At 41.9% G+C, this 20,787-nt stretch overlaps 1 protein-coding gene across 1 annotated transcript in view; it reads right to left on the bottom strand.

The window, feature by feature from the left end:
- Nucleotides 1-2,375: 2,375 nt before the first annotated feature.
- The window catches only part of CLCN1 (chloride voltage-gated channel 1), a 45,243-nt gene continuing 26,831 nt past the window's right edge, over nt 2,376-20,787 (bottom strand). Inside the window, exons 10-24 of the mRNA XM_075160690.1 lie at nt 20,221-20,305; nt 17,583-17,684; nt 15,690-15,774; nt 15,126-15,275; nt 12,435-12,504; nt 10,720-10,830; nt 10,377-10,590; nt 9,512-9,645; nt 8,767-8,993; nt 8,540-8,645; nt 6,769-6,851; nt 5,988-6,026; nt 5,229-5,333; nt 3,242-3,328; nt 2,376-2,774 (exon numbers count right to left, since the gene is read on the bottom strand). Coding sequence (XP_075016791.1) covers nt 2,376-2,774; nt 3,242-3,328; nt 5,229-5,333; nt 5,988-6,026; nt 6,769-6,851; nt 8,540-8,645; nt 8,767-8,993; nt 9,512-9,645; nt 10,377-10,590; nt 10,720-10,830; nt 12,435-12,504; nt 15,126-15,275; nt 15,690-15,774; nt 17,583-17,684; nt 20,221-20,305 — 1,997 coding nt within the window. The remainder of the gene's footprint in view (nt 2,775-3,241; nt 3,329-5,228; nt 5,334-5,987; nt 6,027-6,768; nt 6,852-8,539; nt 8,646-8,766; nt 8,994-9,511; nt 9,646-10,376; nt 10,591-10,719; nt 10,831-12,434; nt 12,505-15,125; nt 15,276-15,689; nt 15,775-17,582; nt 17,685-20,220; nt 20,306-20,787) is intronic.

The raw sequence follows: 20,787 nt of genomic DNA, 5'->3' as shown, positions 1-20,787 counted from the left end.
GGGACTGCAGCAGAACATGTATCCGTATTCGGAAGAGAGGAGGGGGAGGTGTATTAACTCCAGCCTCAAAGTTTCTCCTTGTCTCATCTGTCTCAGTGCAAGCATTTGGCTAAGCTGCAAAATGTAAGTCTGCACTTGCCAGTAATAAGGCTGGGGCTGACTTGGAGAAACTTGTCCTTCCTAAGCATGTGTGGACCCTCAGATCAGATTTGGTCTTAGAGTGTTGCCACTCACTGCACATTTATGGGTTTTTAAAAGGAATGTCCTTTCTCCCCTGCTTATTTAAAGGACTACCACAGTTCCCTGAGAAAAAATAGCAGTTGTTTTGCCTCTTCTCTGCAGGCAGGGGAAGGTGACACAAAGGGAGCAGGGAGGCTGTGTGCTAATGCCTGGCAGCCAGAAATGTGCCACAACCCTCTGGTGGAGGCAAACAGCTGGTGTGCACAAGAGACTTGCCCTCAGATCACCACTGTCTTCTCACAAGGACAGGGTGACCCTTGGAGGACTGAAGATCACTTTGGCAGGGAAAGGCTGTCCCCAGTTAGCTTATAGAGGTGGATCATGTGTCAAAGACAATACAGAGCGGATGGGCTCTGAATTCCAGACAACAAAATGAAATCTCTCCTTCTTCAAGAGACTAGCTGGGGAGATTTCCCGCTATTATAAGCTTGTCACAGACTCCCCCACCCATGAGCATCATCAGGCAGGAATTGGTGCAAGGTCAATCCTTGGAATTAAAGCCAGGAGGGAATTTTCCTAGGGGGACTGGGTTAGAGATAACCATATTTTTGACTTGCTCCTGAGACAGCTTGTGGAAAAGCACCTGTTAAGGTGAAACTGGTCACTCTAAGTTAGATAATGCTTTACTAATATCAGGAAGGGGGATGTGGCCCAACATCCGGGAGAATACCCCAAGAACATATTCTCAGAGCCTAGATTTCTTCTCTGTTGCTGACAAGTGGAAACACATCCAGTAGGCTGCTTGGATCAAAAATATGATAGAAAGAGTTGTAGAATGTTAGAGAAAAGCTGCAGAATACACAGAATTTGATTTTGCTTATTTACTGAGAAAACCTCACAAGGACAGTGACTTAGACAAAGCAGCATCTTATCTTTGGATGCTAAGGTTTTGCATGCATGACACGAACTGACAAAACATCTTTTTGCAAGATACAGATCAAGATCTGGATTTAGAACTGGAATAGAGAGGGATGCTGCAGACAAGGGTTGAGGTCTCTGCTGTTCGTCACAACGGGGACAAGCTGGCAAAAGTGAGAGCTGGAATTCTCAGATCTGAGGTATGCAGAAATATGTGGAAAGTAGGCAGGGTAGAATTACCAGGAAAGAGAGCAGGAGTTTTCAGAGAGAAACCTGTTTTCACAGTGTAGAAAATGTGGCTTCCCTCTGCTGTATTTCTTGGCAGCCTGCTAACACTCCATAATTTTTTTTTGTGTTGTTATATTTTAAGACTATAACTTTGTAAAAGTTGTGAACAGTGATTCAGAGACAAACACAAGTACTTGAAATATAGGTGCATACATGCTGTTTTACTCCTCTCCCTCCAACACTGAGGACGCCCCCACTTAAGATTTTCCCATTCTATTTAAAAATTCCAGAGATGATGGGAAAATAAAGAGGCTTTCCTCCCTTCCAGTGCTTTTCTTAGAGCCCTGGCTGAATTCAAGACATGAGACATCATAGACTGAATATTTTCCTCCCACCTGTTTTTAGGGCACAGCTCAGCTAAAGAACAGAGGAGAAGCTCCTAACTGCATCCCCATCCAGGAAAATCCCAGAGTAAAAATTGAGAAAGAGGAAAAATGTTCTACACGGGAATGTTTGGGGGGGGATGCAAGATAAGAGCTAACAAAAAGGAGCTGCAGCCACATAGACAGGATTTTAGTCAGAAGCAGCAATATGCTTCTAGGCTGGAGGTCTGCCTCTGTTTACACTGGTGCACGCAGGCCAGGTGTGACTGGAAGGATGACACAAATGGAGAATGAGAAGAGCTGCTCCTTCTCGACTTTCCACGTGGCAGACTGACACAGACCATCCTGACTGTAGTATTCATGTCCGGTTACAATCCCTTCTGCCGTGTTACGTAGACATGACAGAAGCCTAAGCATTATGAGCCTGCCCTTAGCCACCTTGCAGTCCACATCTGAGTCCTGCACACACCCGTATAGTCCAACAGCCTAACAGTCTTTGCATGGAGAGAAAGCAGCAGAAGAAAGGATCAGTCCAATGCCCCTTTTCCCAGCTGAATTAATCCTCTGTGGGGATTGCAAAGAACATCCAAAAGCTTCTCTTTGAGGAGCAAACACAAGAAGACTGGCTCAACTGAAGAGTGTGATGGACTACTCCCCTCACACCAGCTATAAGGGGACATCCTCATCTTCATCTTCATCCTCATCCAGGTCAGTGGAGCGTAGGCTTATGTCCTTGAGGATGTCTGAGATGTTTTCAGCAACTGGACCTGTCAGCTCCATCTCTTCCAACTCAGTATCAGTGGCATAAGTGGAGCACAGGACTTCCCCCTCTTCATGCAAGTGTGAGGGCTGGGGGGAGTGCGAGCAGGGAGGCAGTGGGCTCTCTGTGCCCAAATCTGCTGCTTGCTGTGCTGCCACCATGCAGTTGTCCTGCTGGCTCCACACCTGAGTGGCCTGGCTGACCTTCTCACTGCTGATGGAAGTCCGGTTGGTATCGCGGAAACTGGCAAGGGGTGGGCGGAGGCGAACCCCAGAGCGTGTGGAGCCCTCTATTGCCTTCTGAAGCTATGAGAAAAGAAAAAGTTCATAAAAAAAGGATGAAAGGGAGGCTGACCCAGCCCTACCCAGCAGAAGTTCATCTACTCTCCAGGGTAAAGGGATCACAAATAGAGAGAGTCACAGGTCTACCTCTGGGGCCTGTGGAGATCATCTTTTACACTGGTGTTGTAATTTTTCATTCCACAGTAAATAGAAAATTTGACACCATTTTCAGAGACGCTAATAGCCACTCAATTAAGAGGCCTACATTCATGAAAAGGATGAACCATCTAACATCCCTGTAAAAAACGCCTGCTGCTGCCTCAAATACATTCCATTCCTTTACATGGCTTCCAAAGGGTTGATTCAGAATTCAACACGGGATTGAAAATGTAGCGATCATAGTTATATATATTCCCAGCTAGGCTCTCCAACACCTGTAAGTTATTGCAATGATCCACAGAACATTTGCAGTTGATTAGGAGGAGACTTACCTCTTCCAAAGCCAACACTCCCCTCAGCTTCCCCATACTGGTTACATAGGCATGGCTGAGGCCCAGTAATGAGAACAACGTATGTGTCTATGAGCAAAAACACAAAAGACCATGTCAGGGACTTTGGAAACTGGTAACATGATACTTGCTGCCAGAGCTGGGACTTGGGATTTAGAAATGCAAATATCAAAGGCGTATAAGTCTGCAGTCATCCCTGTGAGAAACTACCTCTTCCTTCCCCTTTTGTAGCTGGCAAATACTATCCTTTGGTCCTTCTGCTGTGTAGCCATAGTTGGGAGTGTGTTGATGATGGAGAGCACATTCTCAAGGTCACTCCCCTCCTGCATCTGGCAAACAGAGATTCACATCCAACAGCCTGTGTATTTGGGGATCTATTTCATTTTGGTACTGGAAATTAAACTGTCATATAGTAATATGCAAAGTCAGAACCTGCTTAGGCTATTTGTTCCAGTGCTTTCCTTAACACTAGAAGATTTCTTTTTTCCTGTTCCAGAATATTTCCTGTCAAAACTTAAGCTTATTGCTGCTTATCCAGTGCAGTAGGAACACTGAGAACAAATTATTCCCCTTCTCTTACAAAGCCTTCTTAAAAGGACAGATATCACACTGCTATCAGTCTTCTTTTCTTCAGCCTAAATATACCCCATTATTTTACTGTTCTTCATAGATCAGGCTTTCTAAAACTTTCAGCATTCTCAGTGTTCATCTGTGAGGTATTTCCAGCCTCCAAGTTCTTTAAGCTGAGCTCTAGCTGGACTTTACCTGTGGCCTTACATAAAGTCATTCTTTCACAGCTGGTGTGAAAAGAATTAACATCACATGAGATACTGAATGTCATGTCCAAGTGTAAGCTAGGGAAAATCTCACTTCTCAGGAACAAGACATTTTACTCTGGTGTAAAAGAAAATCAGACTGGTTAAATACAATTTGATCATGATAAGCTGTGATATTCTTGCCATTGTCAGTAGTCTCACATTTAGCTCTAACTGTGCATACCTCAGATAGTTTGATTATTTATTCCTGCATTTTTTGTGCATCCAAGTTAAGTTGACTTGTCTGGTATTTCAAAGCTTCTCATTTGTTTTTTTTTATGAGAGGTATGAAACTTTCCCCATTTGCAGTCTTCAAGTATAATTTCTTGTAAGTCTTATATTCTCAAAGATAAATGCTTGTGGTTTTCAGATTACTTCAGCCAGCCCTTTAGAAAACACCAAACTCATCTTAAGTATATGCTAACCTGTTCTTATTTTGTTCAAGGCTGAGATCTTACCCCTTTGATAATAGTAATTAATTAATTTTGTGCAAGGCATATGCTGACCGTTCACCGTTAAATGAATAAAAACATGCACTGTGCACTTTTGCTTCAGTTGACTGCTTTCCATTTCCATTGAGTGGAAGACCAGTCCTCTCTTACTCCCAATATACAATGATTGCTTTTATCCTCAGTCATCCTGTGCTAGCTCTAGAAGCTGTATGATCCAGCTTCCTCTTTCCTTGTTCCTCAGTTCAATGAAGAGCCTATGATATAGGGTGCTTTGAAGCAACTCTTCTCATACACTGAGGCAGACGCTATACCCTGACAGAAACACCCTGAGAAATCCAGAAGTACTCATTCCAGTGCTGCACAATGACAAAGCGGAGTGTAAATCTCAGTGTAATGCCCCCAGCAGCGAGGCATACAATGCTTCTGTTAATGTAGTGGCTGGAAAATCCTATGTGGTGTCCAAAAGCTATTTTAATAAACGCACTTAGACTTCTTATCATGTAGCCTTTCATTTTGCAGGAGATTGGAGGTACACACAAAAGGTTATAGGAACAAACTGACTTCTGTAGCTGGATGTGGAAGTAGCTGGTGATAGTAGTTGTAGGTGAAGACAAGGAGAAGAAATAAGTCATAGACTAGACTTGCAATGATAGATAGGGTGGAGAAAAATAGTGTATGCCTCAGAGAGACATCTGCACCCACCTTGTGCAGGGAAGTTCTCTCCACCAGTTGGAAAGGGGAAGGGTCTATGCGGCAGCTGTCAAAGCACACATTCTTGTTCAGCTCCTCCTGTTCCCAAGCATCTATCTGACACAGGAAAGAAGAGGAATCACTCTTACAGTAATCAGCAGTGTTGCTGTCCTGTGTACCCAAACTAGTCCCATTCTCCTATTAATGCTTCTTCCTTCCTATGTAGATCGTTCATCTTGCCCATTATATCACACCCCTCAGGTTTCCCGTCCCTTCCTTGCCAGATGCCAAGTCCTTACAGAAACAGAGCAATTCCAGTACCTCAGAGGTTTTCTGAGAAGGTGAGGTTTTGCTCCTTCCTGCTTAAAGAGGGAGTGATCTTAGCTTTCCTTTCTGAGTACATCTTCCCCTTGTCATTGCAAGATAATTGTTCCTTTGTGTAAAAAATGAAGGAATAACACAGACACACGGAAGGATATAGGTGAGGGGGTACCTGTGGAGGTCTCTAGTCCAAAACCCTGCTCTCAGCAGGGCTGACTTCAAAGCTAGATCAGATTAGTCAGAGCCTTATTCAGCACATCTAGCAGAACAATCTCTTCTGTTATTGGGTGAGACTTGCCCACTGTGCAACTCTAAGAAGAAAATGGCTTTAGCTATGGCTTTGTGTGGCAATCACTGAGGTTGTCAGAGTTCAGGAAGTATTGCAAGTGATATGAAATGGGCAAAAGAAGCACTCAATTAACCTCACTCCCTTTCTGCACCCAGTCTTACCTCTTCTGGCCTCATTGTGTCAACAACTTCCACCGGCTCCTGTAGGAGAAAACACTGTTCAGGACAGACAAAGAACCCACAGCTTCAAAGAGTACAGAAAGGAAAAGTTTGCACAGCCTCCTCACCCCATGTCGTCCCCTTTTTGTTCCAAATAGTATATTACTGAGTGTTTAGATTTTCTTTATACTCATACATTACAAGGTGTACTCTGTACTTGCTGCGCCTCCCTTGCCAATGAAGATTGACTATGGAATGCTGATGGAGCAATTCAGGTGCCCAAACACGGTCATCTAGTACTGCTTTAGATGCTCTTAGATATCCCACATGGGGTCCAACTACTGCCCTAGAGTGTCTCCCATAGGCTCTGTATGATATCCACCAACCCTGTGCAGATATGTCAGATACCCAAGGGCATCTAACATGGCACAAGGCAAAAGCATTTTTTCATTTTTATCTTGCCAAAACTGTTTGCCAAATGGAATAGAACTGCACTTTATTCCAGGTTAGCCAAAACAGCATTAAGTTATTCACTGAGAAAAAGAAGCCCACACTCAGTCATGATGGTAGCCTTGACAGATGGCTCTTTAGGAAGATGCACACTCCTTTACAGTAATCACACCCTTTCTCCTTGGAGAGACTTCCCCACTGATGCTGTCAGAGTTCAGGACCATAAGCATGTCCATGCTTTGGCCAAATGCTGAATGGCTTTGAATAGTAGATTCTATTTCCATTGCATTCCCTTCCCTCTTCAGGGTACTACTAGGCTCTCTGTATCGCTAACCTGGGTGGCATTCTCTGTTTCAAGTGGACGGTTGTAATGGCACAAGAACTGCTGGATCAGTTGTCTCAGACTCCTTAAATTGCCTGAAGGATGAAAACAAACACATATATAAGAGAGAAGAACAAGTGAGAAACAAAAATACAAAGCCCCATGCCCATCTCCTTGCCCAAGGCAGGCTGGGAAATAATATGAGGGGCATAGTAGATGGTAATATGACAGAGCTGAGCCAGTCATAATCTAGCATTCAGTTTGTAAGATTGTGTCTGGGACATGCCAGAATAAATATTCCCATGAAATATCTTTTCCTCGAGGAGAGGAAATAAACCATTACAAAGTAGCCCTTGCAGATAATATTCATAGATCAGTGTCCCTAAAGAAAAAAAAAAACACAGAAGCAAGACTACTAACACAGCAAACAACCTGATACAAGGGATAAACTGCTGTGACTAGAGGTTTCTGCAGTCCACAAAGAGAATGTGGTTTGGAGGATGAGTATGGAAAGGGGAGGTGAGAATCTGGAAATTACTTCAAAGACAAAACATATCAACATCCTGAATGTGACAGGTACAAAGGGGGGAGGAGTCCCTGGGTTGTGCCAGCAGTGTAATGGTGGGAATGAAAAAGACTGCAGAATTATTCTCCCAGGCAGGACAGTCAGGAATTAGCAAAGAGGAGGAGATAGGGTATGGTGCTGTTGTGAAGTGAACACGGCTGTGGAGAAAAGTTGGTCAGAAAAAATGACAGCTGTGAGCCAAACTAAAAATTATGGCAGGGAAAGCCTTGTGAAGTCACGCCTGCTCCACTTCCACTTGTCAATCCTGGATCACTCAGTACTAGCTTCACGTAAAATGTCTCATACACTGTCCTAGTTTCGATGTGATTCTTTTTCTGATTTGATAAGGAAGGTGGATGGCTGTCCCACCACTCTACTGCCACAGAAGCATAAAGTGGATTTTCCTATGCCTTAGAGGTTTAGTCATACATGAATGGTGTTAAAGAATGAGAATGTGCTATATGCTCTATTATGTGCTAACCTTTAGGTGCCTAAAAGCACAAGCCAGAGCCCTATCCTCTGTATTCATTCTCAAGATTGGGCTACACCTCTGTGCTTACTCACTCTCTGCATATTTCAAGACACATAAAGGAAAAAAAACCCACCATCCTGCATCAAACATACATGATACATGAATCAGATATGAGCTATGAGTACAGTCTTGGAAGCAAAGCTAATATAGGCTGGGGTGGCCCACAAAGAACACAATACATCAATATTTGTCCATCATATTAATGTAGCTGAATCAGAGATGTGTGTCCAAGGGAGGAGCTGTTCAGTTTTGGAGATGGCTGAGCAACAGCCTAAGCTACTCAAAAAACAAGTACAGATGTTTAGCTCTCGGGATGCTTTTCCCAGGGAAATCCATTCACAGGGTGAAGGAGGCAAGAGATGGGACCCTTCCATGCAGATTCTCCAGAAAATGTCTGAGGAGATGCTATTGCAAAGGATGGAGTGGACAGTAGTGACAGAAAGAGAGCAGCCTGAGTGGGCCTACTTTTGCCGTGCTCTCTGAGGGATCACAAACAGAAGATATTTCCAGGTACGTTACACTGATGTTGAGGTACATTAACAAAGTACCTTTAATACGGGAACAGCAGAGAAAGTGCCTTCTCTCAGTCTCTGGGAAATCAGCACCTTTCACAGCGTGTAAACACAGCATGAAAGCTTCCACAAGCTGACTAGGATGTGCCTGAGGCATGCCAGAAGTTACCATACCTGGGAGTTGCTGTGGCTCTGAAGTTTCAGGCATTTGTTTGAGAGGACTTGTTGGGCCATTGGGCTCCTCTGGATAACTGGGAGTGGGACTTGGGGGCCGAGGCAGCTGTTATGGAAAGGAGAGAAAATAAAGTCCAACCTGTGTCATTTCTTTCTCAGCCTGTCTAAATGCCTTACTGCTTCTTAAGCAGTATCTGTGTTGCGGTCTCTCCACTTCTCTCCCTCACCTCTCCCTTCTCATCTGTATCCTCATCCTCATCAACATAAGCAAAAGATTCATGCTTCAGCTTTGGCAGGGTTGCCCACGGTCCCTTGCTGTGCCCATCGTAGGGTGCCTCAGACAGCTTCTGCTGCATTTCTCTGTTGAGGAGCCGTCGCCGTTCTGGGCTTATATGTCTCTGGAGGAGAGCCTGCAGTTCAGATCGCTCTACAGACCCCAGAAGGATCATGGTCTCTGCATAACACAGAGCAGAGAAGCCATTAAGCCTCTTCAAGGTTTTGAATGTCCCCTGCCACACACTGCCCCTTCCTCCCTCCAACCTCTTCAAAGTGCTCGGACTTGTACTATCTAGAGTTATATCAGAGTCATTGACCAGCCCTGCTAGTTCCTGCTAATACACTGAGGGCTGTGGGAAGCTCACCATCCCTGAGTTGTGCCACTCCTCAGCACCACATCAGAAGCAGGCTCTTTACTTACGCAAGATTCCCCTAGTGGTCACAGTTCAGTCCACAAACTTCCCACGCACCTCCCTTACCTGCTATATCTGCTCCACTGCCCACACTCCAGCTTACCTGTCTGACCAGCTGAAACAGCCTTCTGTCATACATCATCCATAGAGGAAGACTTTTAGGATGATTTTTTATGTATTGGGTTACACTGTCTCCTTCACAGCATGTAATTTGAAAGCTAGTTTCTTTGGCTCTTAAGCTGAGACAGTCTTCAAGAACGACCAGTTTCTCCACATTGCTTACCTGGTGAGTCCACCAAAGGCAAAGTCTTAACAGTGGTGCTTTGGAGAAGAGTTTGCAAGTCTCGGTATTTACAGTTGGAGGAGATGAATTTCACATCTTGGACCATAATATCCTCAACAAAGATATTGTATTTGCTGTGAATTTATAAACAATAAGGTGAAGAGCTAGCATATTAAAAATGTCTAGCAGATAAATTCCTTAAAGAAATATATAAATGACCACTTCCTTAAAAGTGTTCTCAATACAGTTGCTAAATAATCTTCTGTGAGATTAGTCAGAGGACTTTCCAACAGGATCAATACAGATTAACTGGATTTTCATTACAGTTGTATTCCGCTCCATTATGCCTCACCATAAAAATACACATATCTATACACATATAGGTATAGATGTTTTATATATACATACCTATGTACATTATATATACTAGAGATAGGAAGAAATGTATATGAATAACTGGATTTTGTTTTAAGCAAAATATCCAAATAAAATGATATTTCAAACATTTGCTGGAGGAAAAAATCCAAACCCCACTGAATTCGGAAAAAAATGGAAAATGAGTCACTTAATTTTTAGATTTTTAAACTGAAACAATTTGGTAATATTAATACAAATTCAGTAACGTTGCAGATTATTCAAACCTGTGCTTTCAGTGAAAAAAAAGAAGAGGACTTTTCTCCATTTCTGTGTATGAACCCTAATTCTACTCCACCATTTGTTTTTTCTCGCTCCAGGCCTATTCTGCCTTTTTATTTTCTTTGTAGTACCATCCCCTTTTCATGACCTTTTATTCTCCCATGGTCTCACCCTCTTCTGCTTTATTTCTTTGCCACTCCCCACCTCCACCTCTGTTTTACTACTATACCTTATGTGATTCCAGCCCAGGTCTGGCAGGTAGGGCAACTTCTTCACTTGGATGATGCTATCATAGAGGCTGGGCTGCAGACTCTGGGCCACCATGTTGGCAAGAATGACAGCCACCATCATGGGGAGGATGTGAGAGATCTGACCTGTCAGCTCGAAGCAGATCACAGCAGTGGAGACAGTGTGGCTCACTGCTCCTGTCAGAGCTGCTGCACCTTTCCCAGGTAGGGTGGAAAAGGAATAGGGAGAGAAGACGACTGTCATATAGAAACAGCATATCATGTCAACCAGGAAAGTCATGGGGATGGGACCAGGCGAAGGAAAAGAAAGACATGGAGACTCACCAATGACAGCATACCCTCCAGGTAAGATTTGATAAACAATACCATCAAAGAGGATCCCATTGGGAAAAAGTGATGCCATGATTTCCCCAATAAGACGCCCAAATGCAGCACCTGGAAAATATCACTGACAATTATGGAATTAACATCTAAGGAACATCCAGTCTGTGCCGTGCAGCTATGCTGGGCGATCACTTGAGTATCTTCTAACAGAAACAAAATCAAAACCTACATTAAAATGACACTGGGCACTAAAGAGTAGTTCTCAGTTACAAAATATAGAAGTTAGACTCCAAAAGGACAAAAAGGTACTAAGATATGTAAATACAGTTGACCCCTCATTCTTCCACTTAAGCACACCGGGCAGAGTGGTATTTGTGATTCCCAGGCAGGTATTGTCATAATATGTACAGTGTCAGTCCAGATCACAGTTGAGGCCCTTCACACACTCATTCTATGAATGTCCAAACACTAGAATCACAGCTTACAGAAGAGTTTAGGTGGGAAGGGATTTTTGGAGGTCTTGTTCTGAACCTTGCTCACAACAGGGCTAATTTCAAAGTGAGATCGAGCCACCCAAGGCCTTGTCCACACAAGCTTTAAAAGTCTGCAAGGATGGGGAGTCTCCAGCCTTTCTGAGCACCTTAACCAAGGAAACAATTTTTTTCTTATGTCCTAGCAGAATTTCCCCTGCTGCAACTTGTGCCTTTACTTCCTATTTACTGTGTGTCTCTAAGAGGAGTCTTTCTATCCTCTCTATCCGCTGCTGCATTAGGTGGTGAAGGCCGCAGTTAGATCCCCTCTTGGCCTTCTCTTCTGTCAGTTGAACAAGCCCAACTTCCTCAGGCTCTCCTTGTTTGTTTTGTGCTCCAGCTCCCCAACAATCTCAGTGGCCTCTGCTGGACTCATTGCACTTTGTCAAAATCTCTTGTATTGGTGGACACAGAATGGCACAATATTCCAGAATTGTGTCCAAAATGCTGAATGCAGGGAAATAACCAATTTCTTTGCCTTGCTGGCTAGGCTTTTCCTAATACAGCCCTTTTTGTGGTTAGCCTTCATCATGACAAGGGCATGCTATTGACTCTTGTTCAGTTGCTGCCTGCCAGAACCCAGAGGTCCTTAGCGCACACCATTTCATTTAAGAGCTGTGGATACTTCATGCTGAACTTCATGAGCTTGTGTACTTTAGTCTAACATAGCGTCTCTTTCTTAACATTAGCATCGTATTCTTTTTATTTTTTTGTCTTGGAATTAAAAACAGCTAAAAAACAATAAACTCCCGTATGTTACCATATTTCCGTCAGAAAAATGAATAACTGGTGGATTACATTGCAGATACTAGTTTTGAGGTTCTCTCTTCTAGTTGGCCTTCAGGGGCAAAAGGAACAGCTACCACTAATCGTAGGATGAGAGTTTCTCTATAGGTGAAGAGGCAGAGAAATTAGGAGGCCATGGCTCAGCATGCCTCCCCACAGTGTGGCTTTCCTTATGTAAAAGGACAGGGATTTCCTCCTCAGCATTTGGATTTGGGGGGTGGGAAAATGACAAAAGCAGAGACTCAGAGGCTGGTATATGGACTGGTAACCTAGCTTGTCATAGACATCAAGTGATGACTCCTCATCCACTAGAAGAAACCTACTGGGTACGTATGCAATGTCTCTCTTATCCTCTCCACCTGTCAGACCTATATGCTGCAACACAAAATTGAAACTCACCTAGAACAAAAACAGGCATGAAACCTCCACAGGGGATTGGCATCGTGGTAGCAATGACAGACATCCAGAACTAGAACAGAGGCAGAGGATGTGGTGGTTACTGAGCAGCAATAGCATATCCTGCAGCCCCACTCTACTGCCCAGCCTGTGAATCTGTGAGGAGACATGTTCTGTGGGATCTGGCAGTTCAACCGGAAAGTGAAGGGTAAAGGGGCTGTGAGGTGTGAAGGGGAGCTGGAGGAACTCTGGCAACACACCAACACTGATGCAGAGGACCTCTGGGCAATTGCTGTGGTGTCAGGGAAGCTGAATCACCAAGGGGATGGATGAATATGAGAGTTCCTTTGCCTTGGACCTCAGAAGTTGAGATTTCCTACTGCTCCAAACAGCTTGGCTTTTCATAGAACAAGGTTGTCAACATTTCACAGACTCAGAAAGATTTCAGTACGAAGGGAACTCTGGAGGTCTCTCCCCCAACTCCCTGCTCTCACAGAAGGGCTAATTCCTAAATTAGATCAGGTTGCTCAGGGCCTTGTCCAGGGGAGTTCTGAACATCTTGAAGGGTGGAGGTTCCCCAGCTTTTCTGGGCATTTGTGTCACTGCTCTGGGGAGAATTTTTTCCTCAAGTCCAACTGTCATAAGTTTCCTTTGTTATAGCTTGTGTCTGTTGCCTCTTTTCCTATCACTATATGGGGCAAAATGATGAAATCTGTCCTGTACTGCTAAAACCAATTCAAATGCTGACTTAGCCCAGCACATATAGACTTCTTCTGGAGGCAACAGCCTAATCTTACAGCTCAGACTTTCTCAGGCAATACGACAAGAGATTTCCACAGTTGAGGAAAACACAGAGAATGCTGCTGTTTCAAAAGCTTGTACAAAGAAGCATACTGGCAAGATGTCCCTTGCTGCACCAGTATCATCCATAGGAGAGAGACAACCATGGTCCAGCACATCAAGAGCAATACTTTCACGTATTTCAGGACCATATTCTCCTCAGAGTGGGCAAATCCTTCCTGTTCAAGGCACCTTTGAGGAGGAGGTGATGCCTCTGCAGACATTGTTGTAGCTATAGATGAGATACTAATCTGTAGACAGTCAATTTGGTGAGAGGAAATCCACCCAAGACAGTTTTTCCACTGTAACTCTTATAGGATGGTTGGCATAAAAGGGAAAATGAAGCTAGGATGTAGCCTTCCATTTAGGAAAGCCCTCTATAAAGGTAACAAAGAACCAGCAAAACAGCAACTCTCAGCCCATGGTAGAGGAACACCCATGCTGTGAGGATGGGTTGAACCATCAATTTGATACTGGCTGTTGCTCTTCCTTCCATAAGCCATTTGAATATGCCAGAGGAGAGGTTTCTGGCTGGCTACAGAGGCTAGCAAGCTGCAGAAGTGGAGTATTGCTCTGTCTTTGCAGTACTGAACCCAGGCCAAATACAGCTGAGAATTGGGACTATAGTGCAGTGGAGAATCAGGCCAAGTCTTTGCCTACAATCGAAACAGCAGTTTCTTTTTAGGTGGTCTGTCCCAACCCTGAATATATCCAGAAGAAAATAAACTGCTTGGAGCAGTTATCTAGTGAATTGAGGAAGCCTTAATTAATGGGACAAGGCCAATGAATCTAGTGTCTGAGGTTACAACTCTTCCAAGGGAGAACAGATGGACTCAGGATAGATACACCATGTAGTCCATCCGTCTTTTATTCAAGTAAATGAGACCTTAACTGCTTGGTACACTATAATCAGAATTATCACAGAAGCAGAACCATTAACTGCCTGTCAGAAATTTGATACAGTGTTTTACTTTAGGTGGAATCAGCTGTATCAATCAATCATTGATGTCCATTCCTGATCTACTGAAATGTTCAACTGATATTGCAAGGTGGTCTCAGCTCTTTTGCTCCTTTGCAACAAAAAAATCACCGTTTCTATGATATTTTTACCCTTTTATCTTCCCCCTCTCGCCCAGGAAAACCTCTTTCTTGCTACTTGTATTTTGAATACTGGAATATAATGTTTTCTTCTTTCAAATCTCTTCTCTTGCTCTGTCATGTGTCAGTTACACAGCTGATCCTTTCAATCCTTTCAGTTGCAACTTCTACAGACCATGTCAGCTCAGAACACTTAATCCACTGTCGCTTTCCAAGAAGTGAGCAAAACTGTTTTCAGCTGCATTTCTCCATCAAGTTACAGTACTGCTAACAAATCCTTGAGCCTCATGCAACTATAGATTGTGCTTGCATATTCTTATTTGTCTCCTATCTGTAGTCAGGAATATTAAGTAGACTGTGTCAGTCTTCATTTAGACCAAACATAAATTATCTGAGAGCTTTTTACTCAATTACTTATTTTTTTGGAACTTGAGAAATCTTTCCTGACGTAGTCCTCCCTACCAACTACTACCCGGTGGGTAACAAAGGACATTCAGCAGGATGTGTGAGGAAGATGACCTAGGGAGCAGTGAAGGAGGTCACTATATTAAGACCAGGAAACTATTCCCTAATAATTTTGGTAATCTTGCATTCAAGGTGGGCAAAAATCACTTCAAAAGATGTAAGACCCCATTTCAGTTGTAGTGCTTCATTCAATACCCAGCAAGTCCTCATTGCAGTTCACAAACTATTTTACAAAGCATCAAGAACATTCACTCCGAGTGGAGAAGGGTTATGGTGAACTGGGTTTCCTACCTTCATGAGGAAGAAAAGCAGGATGATGATGAAGACACTGACTTTGGGATGGATCCAGGCAGCAGATTTCCCTAGGATCTGAGGGTCCCCTGTGTATTTTGCCCAGGTATAGTTATCAAAGAGAGAGCTGATGGCTTCCCGTGGCATCAACTAAACAGCAAAAAAACCCAGGCAAAAGCCATGAGATTAGATGGAGTAAATATTCTACCTCTCTTCCAAGAAAGTAGAGGAGATTTTTACTTCAGTAGTTCATGATTATGAGCCTTAATTCACATTTTTAATCTTCAGGAAGAGAGATGGAACTGGTAAAAGGATAACTACTTTCACACATGGAGTAACATCTTCCGTATTACTTGCTTAGGACAGTGGCGTTTTTCAAATTTTATATGAAGGAGATAGCAGAGATCATAAGTCTCAGAATATAGTCCCTCCTCAGTCCAAACTCCTCCCAAATCTTTCTTTCCCTTTCCATGACATAAAACCTTATGGTTTATTGGGGCACAGGGTAAGGGGGGACTGTTCTGCAGAACTGCACTGAATTGCAAATACACATCCCGCTCTCACCTCTCCTGCCATGAACTGCCCAAATCCTGGAGGAAAGGTCACAGTTGCTATAAGGAAGGTTATAACCCCAGGGTATATGAGGCGGCTGAAAGGAAAGAAAAGTTTATTAAAATACAACCTCACATTCTTTTCTTGTAGCGCTATCACTTCAGAACTATGAATGCTATTTCTGTGAAAGCTCTCTGCCACATCTGTATCTATTGCTTTGGGGCTCTGTTACTGGCAATTTAATGCCCTGCTCCACTGATCATCATCATTCATACAGAGTTCAACTGTCAGCAAAGCCATTTTTCCCATCAGAATTAATGTAATGGGAGTGATGGCGGGAGAGAGGGATGTACAAAATGCACAGACTTGAATACACAGCGAGGGATGTTCATTTACAGTGATGTGTTGACCTATTGTCAAAAGTCAGCACCTCGTCCATTTGTCCTGATTATGCCAGTCTTGCCTCTTCATCCCCTATGCAATGTATCCTGTCCTAGTGTATTTAAATGTAGGGTTTTTTTCATACATTTCTGCATGCATCCCCCATTGCATTAATTCTTATGAGAAAAAACTGTTTTTCTTTCCATTGAATTGCTGACCGTCACAATTTTTGGGAAGGTGTCCTTGGTGGCTAGTGGATCTACCTGTGCTGGGCCGGTGGGGCATAGCTGGACAGCAAGCTGAAGCCATCTGTGTTTTCGTACTGCTGTCTCCTATCCCAGGGTGGGTTTCTGGGTACACCGTGACACTTCATGGGCACTAAGACAACATGAGTCTAAGCTGCCTCCATGTGCTGGACTAATCCTGTCAGGGCTCCCCTGACAAACTACTGTGTTCCCTACAGGAAGTTCTGGCTGAGATGCTGTGGTATTCAGGAAGACAAAACATAACCTTTAATTTCTTTCAGTCTAAGAACCTTCAAAATTCTGAGAAATTAGCCAAAAGTTTAAAGTAAATTCCTGCTTTTAAGGCATTGCTCCACTTCTCTATTAACTTTGTTTGATGGGTCTGCTGGTGCTTGTGGGTAATGCTACAAAGTGAAGAAAGACAATTTTTCTTCCACATAATAAATTAAGTTAGTTTGAACTTCTTTTTAACTAGTGGTTTTCTTCTGCTCACATCTGCAACTTGCTAAGAAATGTAGGTCCTCCACACCTCTCAACTTAAAAAATTCTCATAGCATCAGATTCCTTCTGTAAAGAGACTGAAGGCATTTACAGTTAGTCACCTTTTCTTCTTCAGGTTATAACTTTGGAGGCTATAACATTATTAGACAGGGGAAAAAAGTACCCTGTAAAACCTTTATTGCTAAGATTTTTATTTTGTTTTGCATTTCTTTTCCATGTTGCAATTCACACCATTTGGTTACTATCAGTTTCAGCTTTTGGTTCGTAAGTATGCAGTAATTGCAATACTGCAGCACATTCTTTACATTTTTGCTTACATTTTGATTAAAAACATTTTAGATTTTAAAGACATAGTTAGATTTCAGTTGTATTTAATTTTCTTAAATATAAATGATGTTGAATTTATTTTTTACAGATTCTAAAAAAAATAATCAGAAGCAGCATGATCTTAAGAAGCACAATCATTGATTTTCTAATTAAAAACATTTTCTGTTCAATCAGTAGTTTCCCTTGTCCTCTTAATGAATATTACAGAGTCTCCCTTCTAAATCAAGAAGCTATTTGAACTATTTGGGCTGGTTAAGAAGAAAATCCAGCTCAGAACAAATTCTTTTGATGTTTGCAGATATCTTATTCTCATATAATTTCAGTTTCTCCTATTTTTACTATCATATACTTCGAATAGTTCTACTAGCTTCCAGAAAGCATTTGTTACTATCCAATACCAGTAGGGTATAAAAATCTGGTCCCTAAAGAGAATATCTTCAAAGGCACTCACTATTTGGTGAGAAACTGGCTCAGAGCCGTATGACGCCGGATGCATAGGACCACTTGGCGATTGAGATAAACGAAAAATGCTCCAAGGAATCCAGAACATATCCTAAAGTAGAGAAAATGAAATAAAATGATACCAAACAACATATAATACACAAACCATCAGCCAAGAAACTGAGTTTAAGTGTTTTTCATCTTCAGCTGTTTATGAAGTCTTTTAAATGTCCCCTAGAGGGTTACTCCTACAGCAACTCACTTGAAGACATTGATTCCCTGATGAAAGGGGAGAGATTATTTTGGACCTCTTTGTAACACACACTGCCATTTTACCACTTAAATTTTCTCTTGCTTAGAGGGGGAAATCTCATCTATAAAAACTTATAAAATAATCTATAAAAATAATCTATAAAAAAGGACTGACAGATCTCAGTGGGGGCTGGAGAAGAGCAACTGGGCAAGGACCAGTACTGTCAGAACTTAGACATCAGGTTCGAACAGGAAATAGTAAAAATGAAGGGAGTTTAACTCTGGTTCAGCAAAATTATATACCTACATCAAATATTAAAAGTAATAGAGAGATGCCTAAAGCAAAGTATGTCATCTCTATGATGTTAATCACTTAGGCCTATGTTCCTGATCATAATAAAACCAAAAAACTATAGTTGTCTAAGGACTGGCCTTGATGCTTGTGCTCTCTAGCTTAATGAGACCTGGATAAATAGGGCCTAATACTCAAAGGTGAAGTAAAAAAAAAAAGAAAGAGTGAAAAAAGTGCATTTAGAATTGGTAAGGGGAAGTATTATTTTATGTGGCAAATAATTAACCCACAAAACACTGAGGATAAACAGATAACATTTTAATTCTATTAATTTTAAAAATTAATGGAATTTTCCTGTGTTATATGTTATGCAGGCCTTTGCCAAATATCAATCAAAGATTAATTTAGCTTACTTAAAAGGTTGTATGTTGGAAAATTCCTGCTTGATCGTTTAAAAATTGCATAGAAACAAGTTTAAACTAAATATAAAGCTGTTCACAGAAAAACATGTCCAATAAGCTTCTCCTAAATATTTTAAGCCAGCACTGTTTAGCAATACTGTTAAAATAGACCCGTCCCTTAGGCAATAAGAGCCTAAGGGCTGCATGGTGAACTGAATTTCTTTGTAATACTTTGCATTAAAAAATAGATCCCTCCATTCCTGCCTATCAATTTGTCAATAAAATAGAAGTGCTCCTCTTGTATACATTTTGCAAATTACAACATTTGCTGACCAGAAGAACAAGGTCTACCTATTGATAGTGCTTGGCCTTGCTCAGTTTTTTTGTCCTGAAAGTGAAGAAATATGTTGGATAGAAAGAGAGTCTAACTTTGAGACTTAATGTTAAGAGAATTTGGTGCATTCCAAGTTGGCATCAGGACTTTATCCAAGACTATCCAAGTCTTTAGCTGTTCTTCTAAACATTGGACACCCAGGCATTTGAAAGCATTTCACAGTTGTCATACACTCCTTTCCTAGCCTATGTGCAGTACTGCAAAAAAACAGCTCTGCCAACTCCGTTCAAAACAGAATGACAAAAAGTTTTGCATTCTATCAACTGTAAATCATAAGGATTACCTTTGTCCTTGCCAATCTAAACAAACAGATTCCCCTGAGTTCAGCATGCAAGTCTATTTAAGGTGAAGAACAAAGTGGATACGTATTACTAGCAAAAAAGCTACTGTATATTCATAGATTTTCAACATATTTGATGTCTTCAAAAAATCCCACTTGAGTTCATATTCAAGTAAATGAATATGACAGCAGCCTATTAAAAGGAGCTGGAAAACCTCAACTATATTTCTGGTCTGGGATCCAGGTCTTGCAACAGAATGTGTTCATAATGCCCAGGTATTTGTTCCTACAGTATATTCCCTTCACTACTGCTCTGCAGTGATTTCCCTGGAGCCTCTCTGAAGCTCTAACCCAAGACTCTTCTTTACAGCAATTCCAAACTCAGTTTTTCTCTAGTATCTCCCAATTCTCTTCTCATTTTTCTTAAGTTCATTCTTTCTTTTCCCAAAATTTCCTCCACAAATGAAACCAACTCAGATATCTCCATAAATAAAATAAAACTGACACTCATCTTAATAAATTAATTGTTTTTCTCACTGGATCCAATTACGGTTCAGTTACCCTTGCCACCATGTCGAGCGTACCAAACTCTCTTGAAAAGGATAACCATTCTGACCTTGTAAAAGGGAAACTTCCTGGTTAAATCTTTTGTCCCATTTTTGGCAAGTGAAAAGGCCATACTTGTTGAGTCAGTTCATTTGGGGATGCCATCAACATCGTTAAAGGACCATTCAGTAAATCTATACCCAGAACCTAGACCAAGTTAGACTTACTTTTTTTTCCAGAACTTTATTTCTGAAAAACATATATGGAAAGGAAATAACAAACAGCTTGATAATACCCACATTTCCTTCCTTACCCATTGTATTACATGGGCACCATTTCTGAAGGAGGATTCCTAACAAGCAGAGGCCTTAATTGTGACAATCAAACTGTTTAAAAGAGCTGTAACTGTTTTGCAGAAGAATTCTTAACAGAGCTCACATGATAACCTTTGTAGAGCAAGGAGCCAGGCTCCCGGGAACTTACCCTATTACAGCAAATGCTGGCAGCTCTTGCAGATCAAAGGGGAAATCCATGCGAAAGTTCGTTCTGAACAGGGCTGTGATAGTAACTGTGAGAGAAGAAAGAGGTAGAGGAGGAAAGGGAATAATGAGGTGAGAAGTTAAAAGTTAGGGGTAGGGATAGGGGAACTAGCTATATACATGCTCCTGTGCGGTTTCATGGCATTATATACAATATTACAGATTGGCAGACTGCTCTGATTTTAGTAGTGCCTATTTTTGAGCACTTGCAGCCCTAGCACTCTAGATGGTATAGATTTGTTTTTAGAGAATGTATTTTTTTTTAGCTACAATGCCAGATTTTTAAAGGGTTTTCTTTTCTTTCTTTTCTTCTACCATCTGTTCTTTAGGAAATAAAAACTGTTTCCACTATACTCGCTGACTCTCAAAACTCTCTTTGCCAGGGCAAGCAGTACTTACATATCTGGAGAAGCTGTGTCACGCACAGTTGTGATTGCCTTCTAGAAACAAAACTCAGATCCTCTCTGAGGTTATATCTGCAAAATTTTTGACTGGTACCTAAAGAACGAAA

This window comes from Calonectris borealis, chromosome 1 (assembly GCF_964195595.1).
Source record: "Calonectris borealis chromosome 1, bCalBor7.hap1.2, whole genome shotgun sequence".
Classification (NCBI taxonomy): Eukaryota; Metazoa; Chordata; class Aves; order Procellariiformes; family Procellariidae; genus Calonectris; species Calonectris borealis.
Note: the sequence above shows the minus strand (reverse complement) of the source record. Positions and strands in the feature narration are given on the sequence as shown.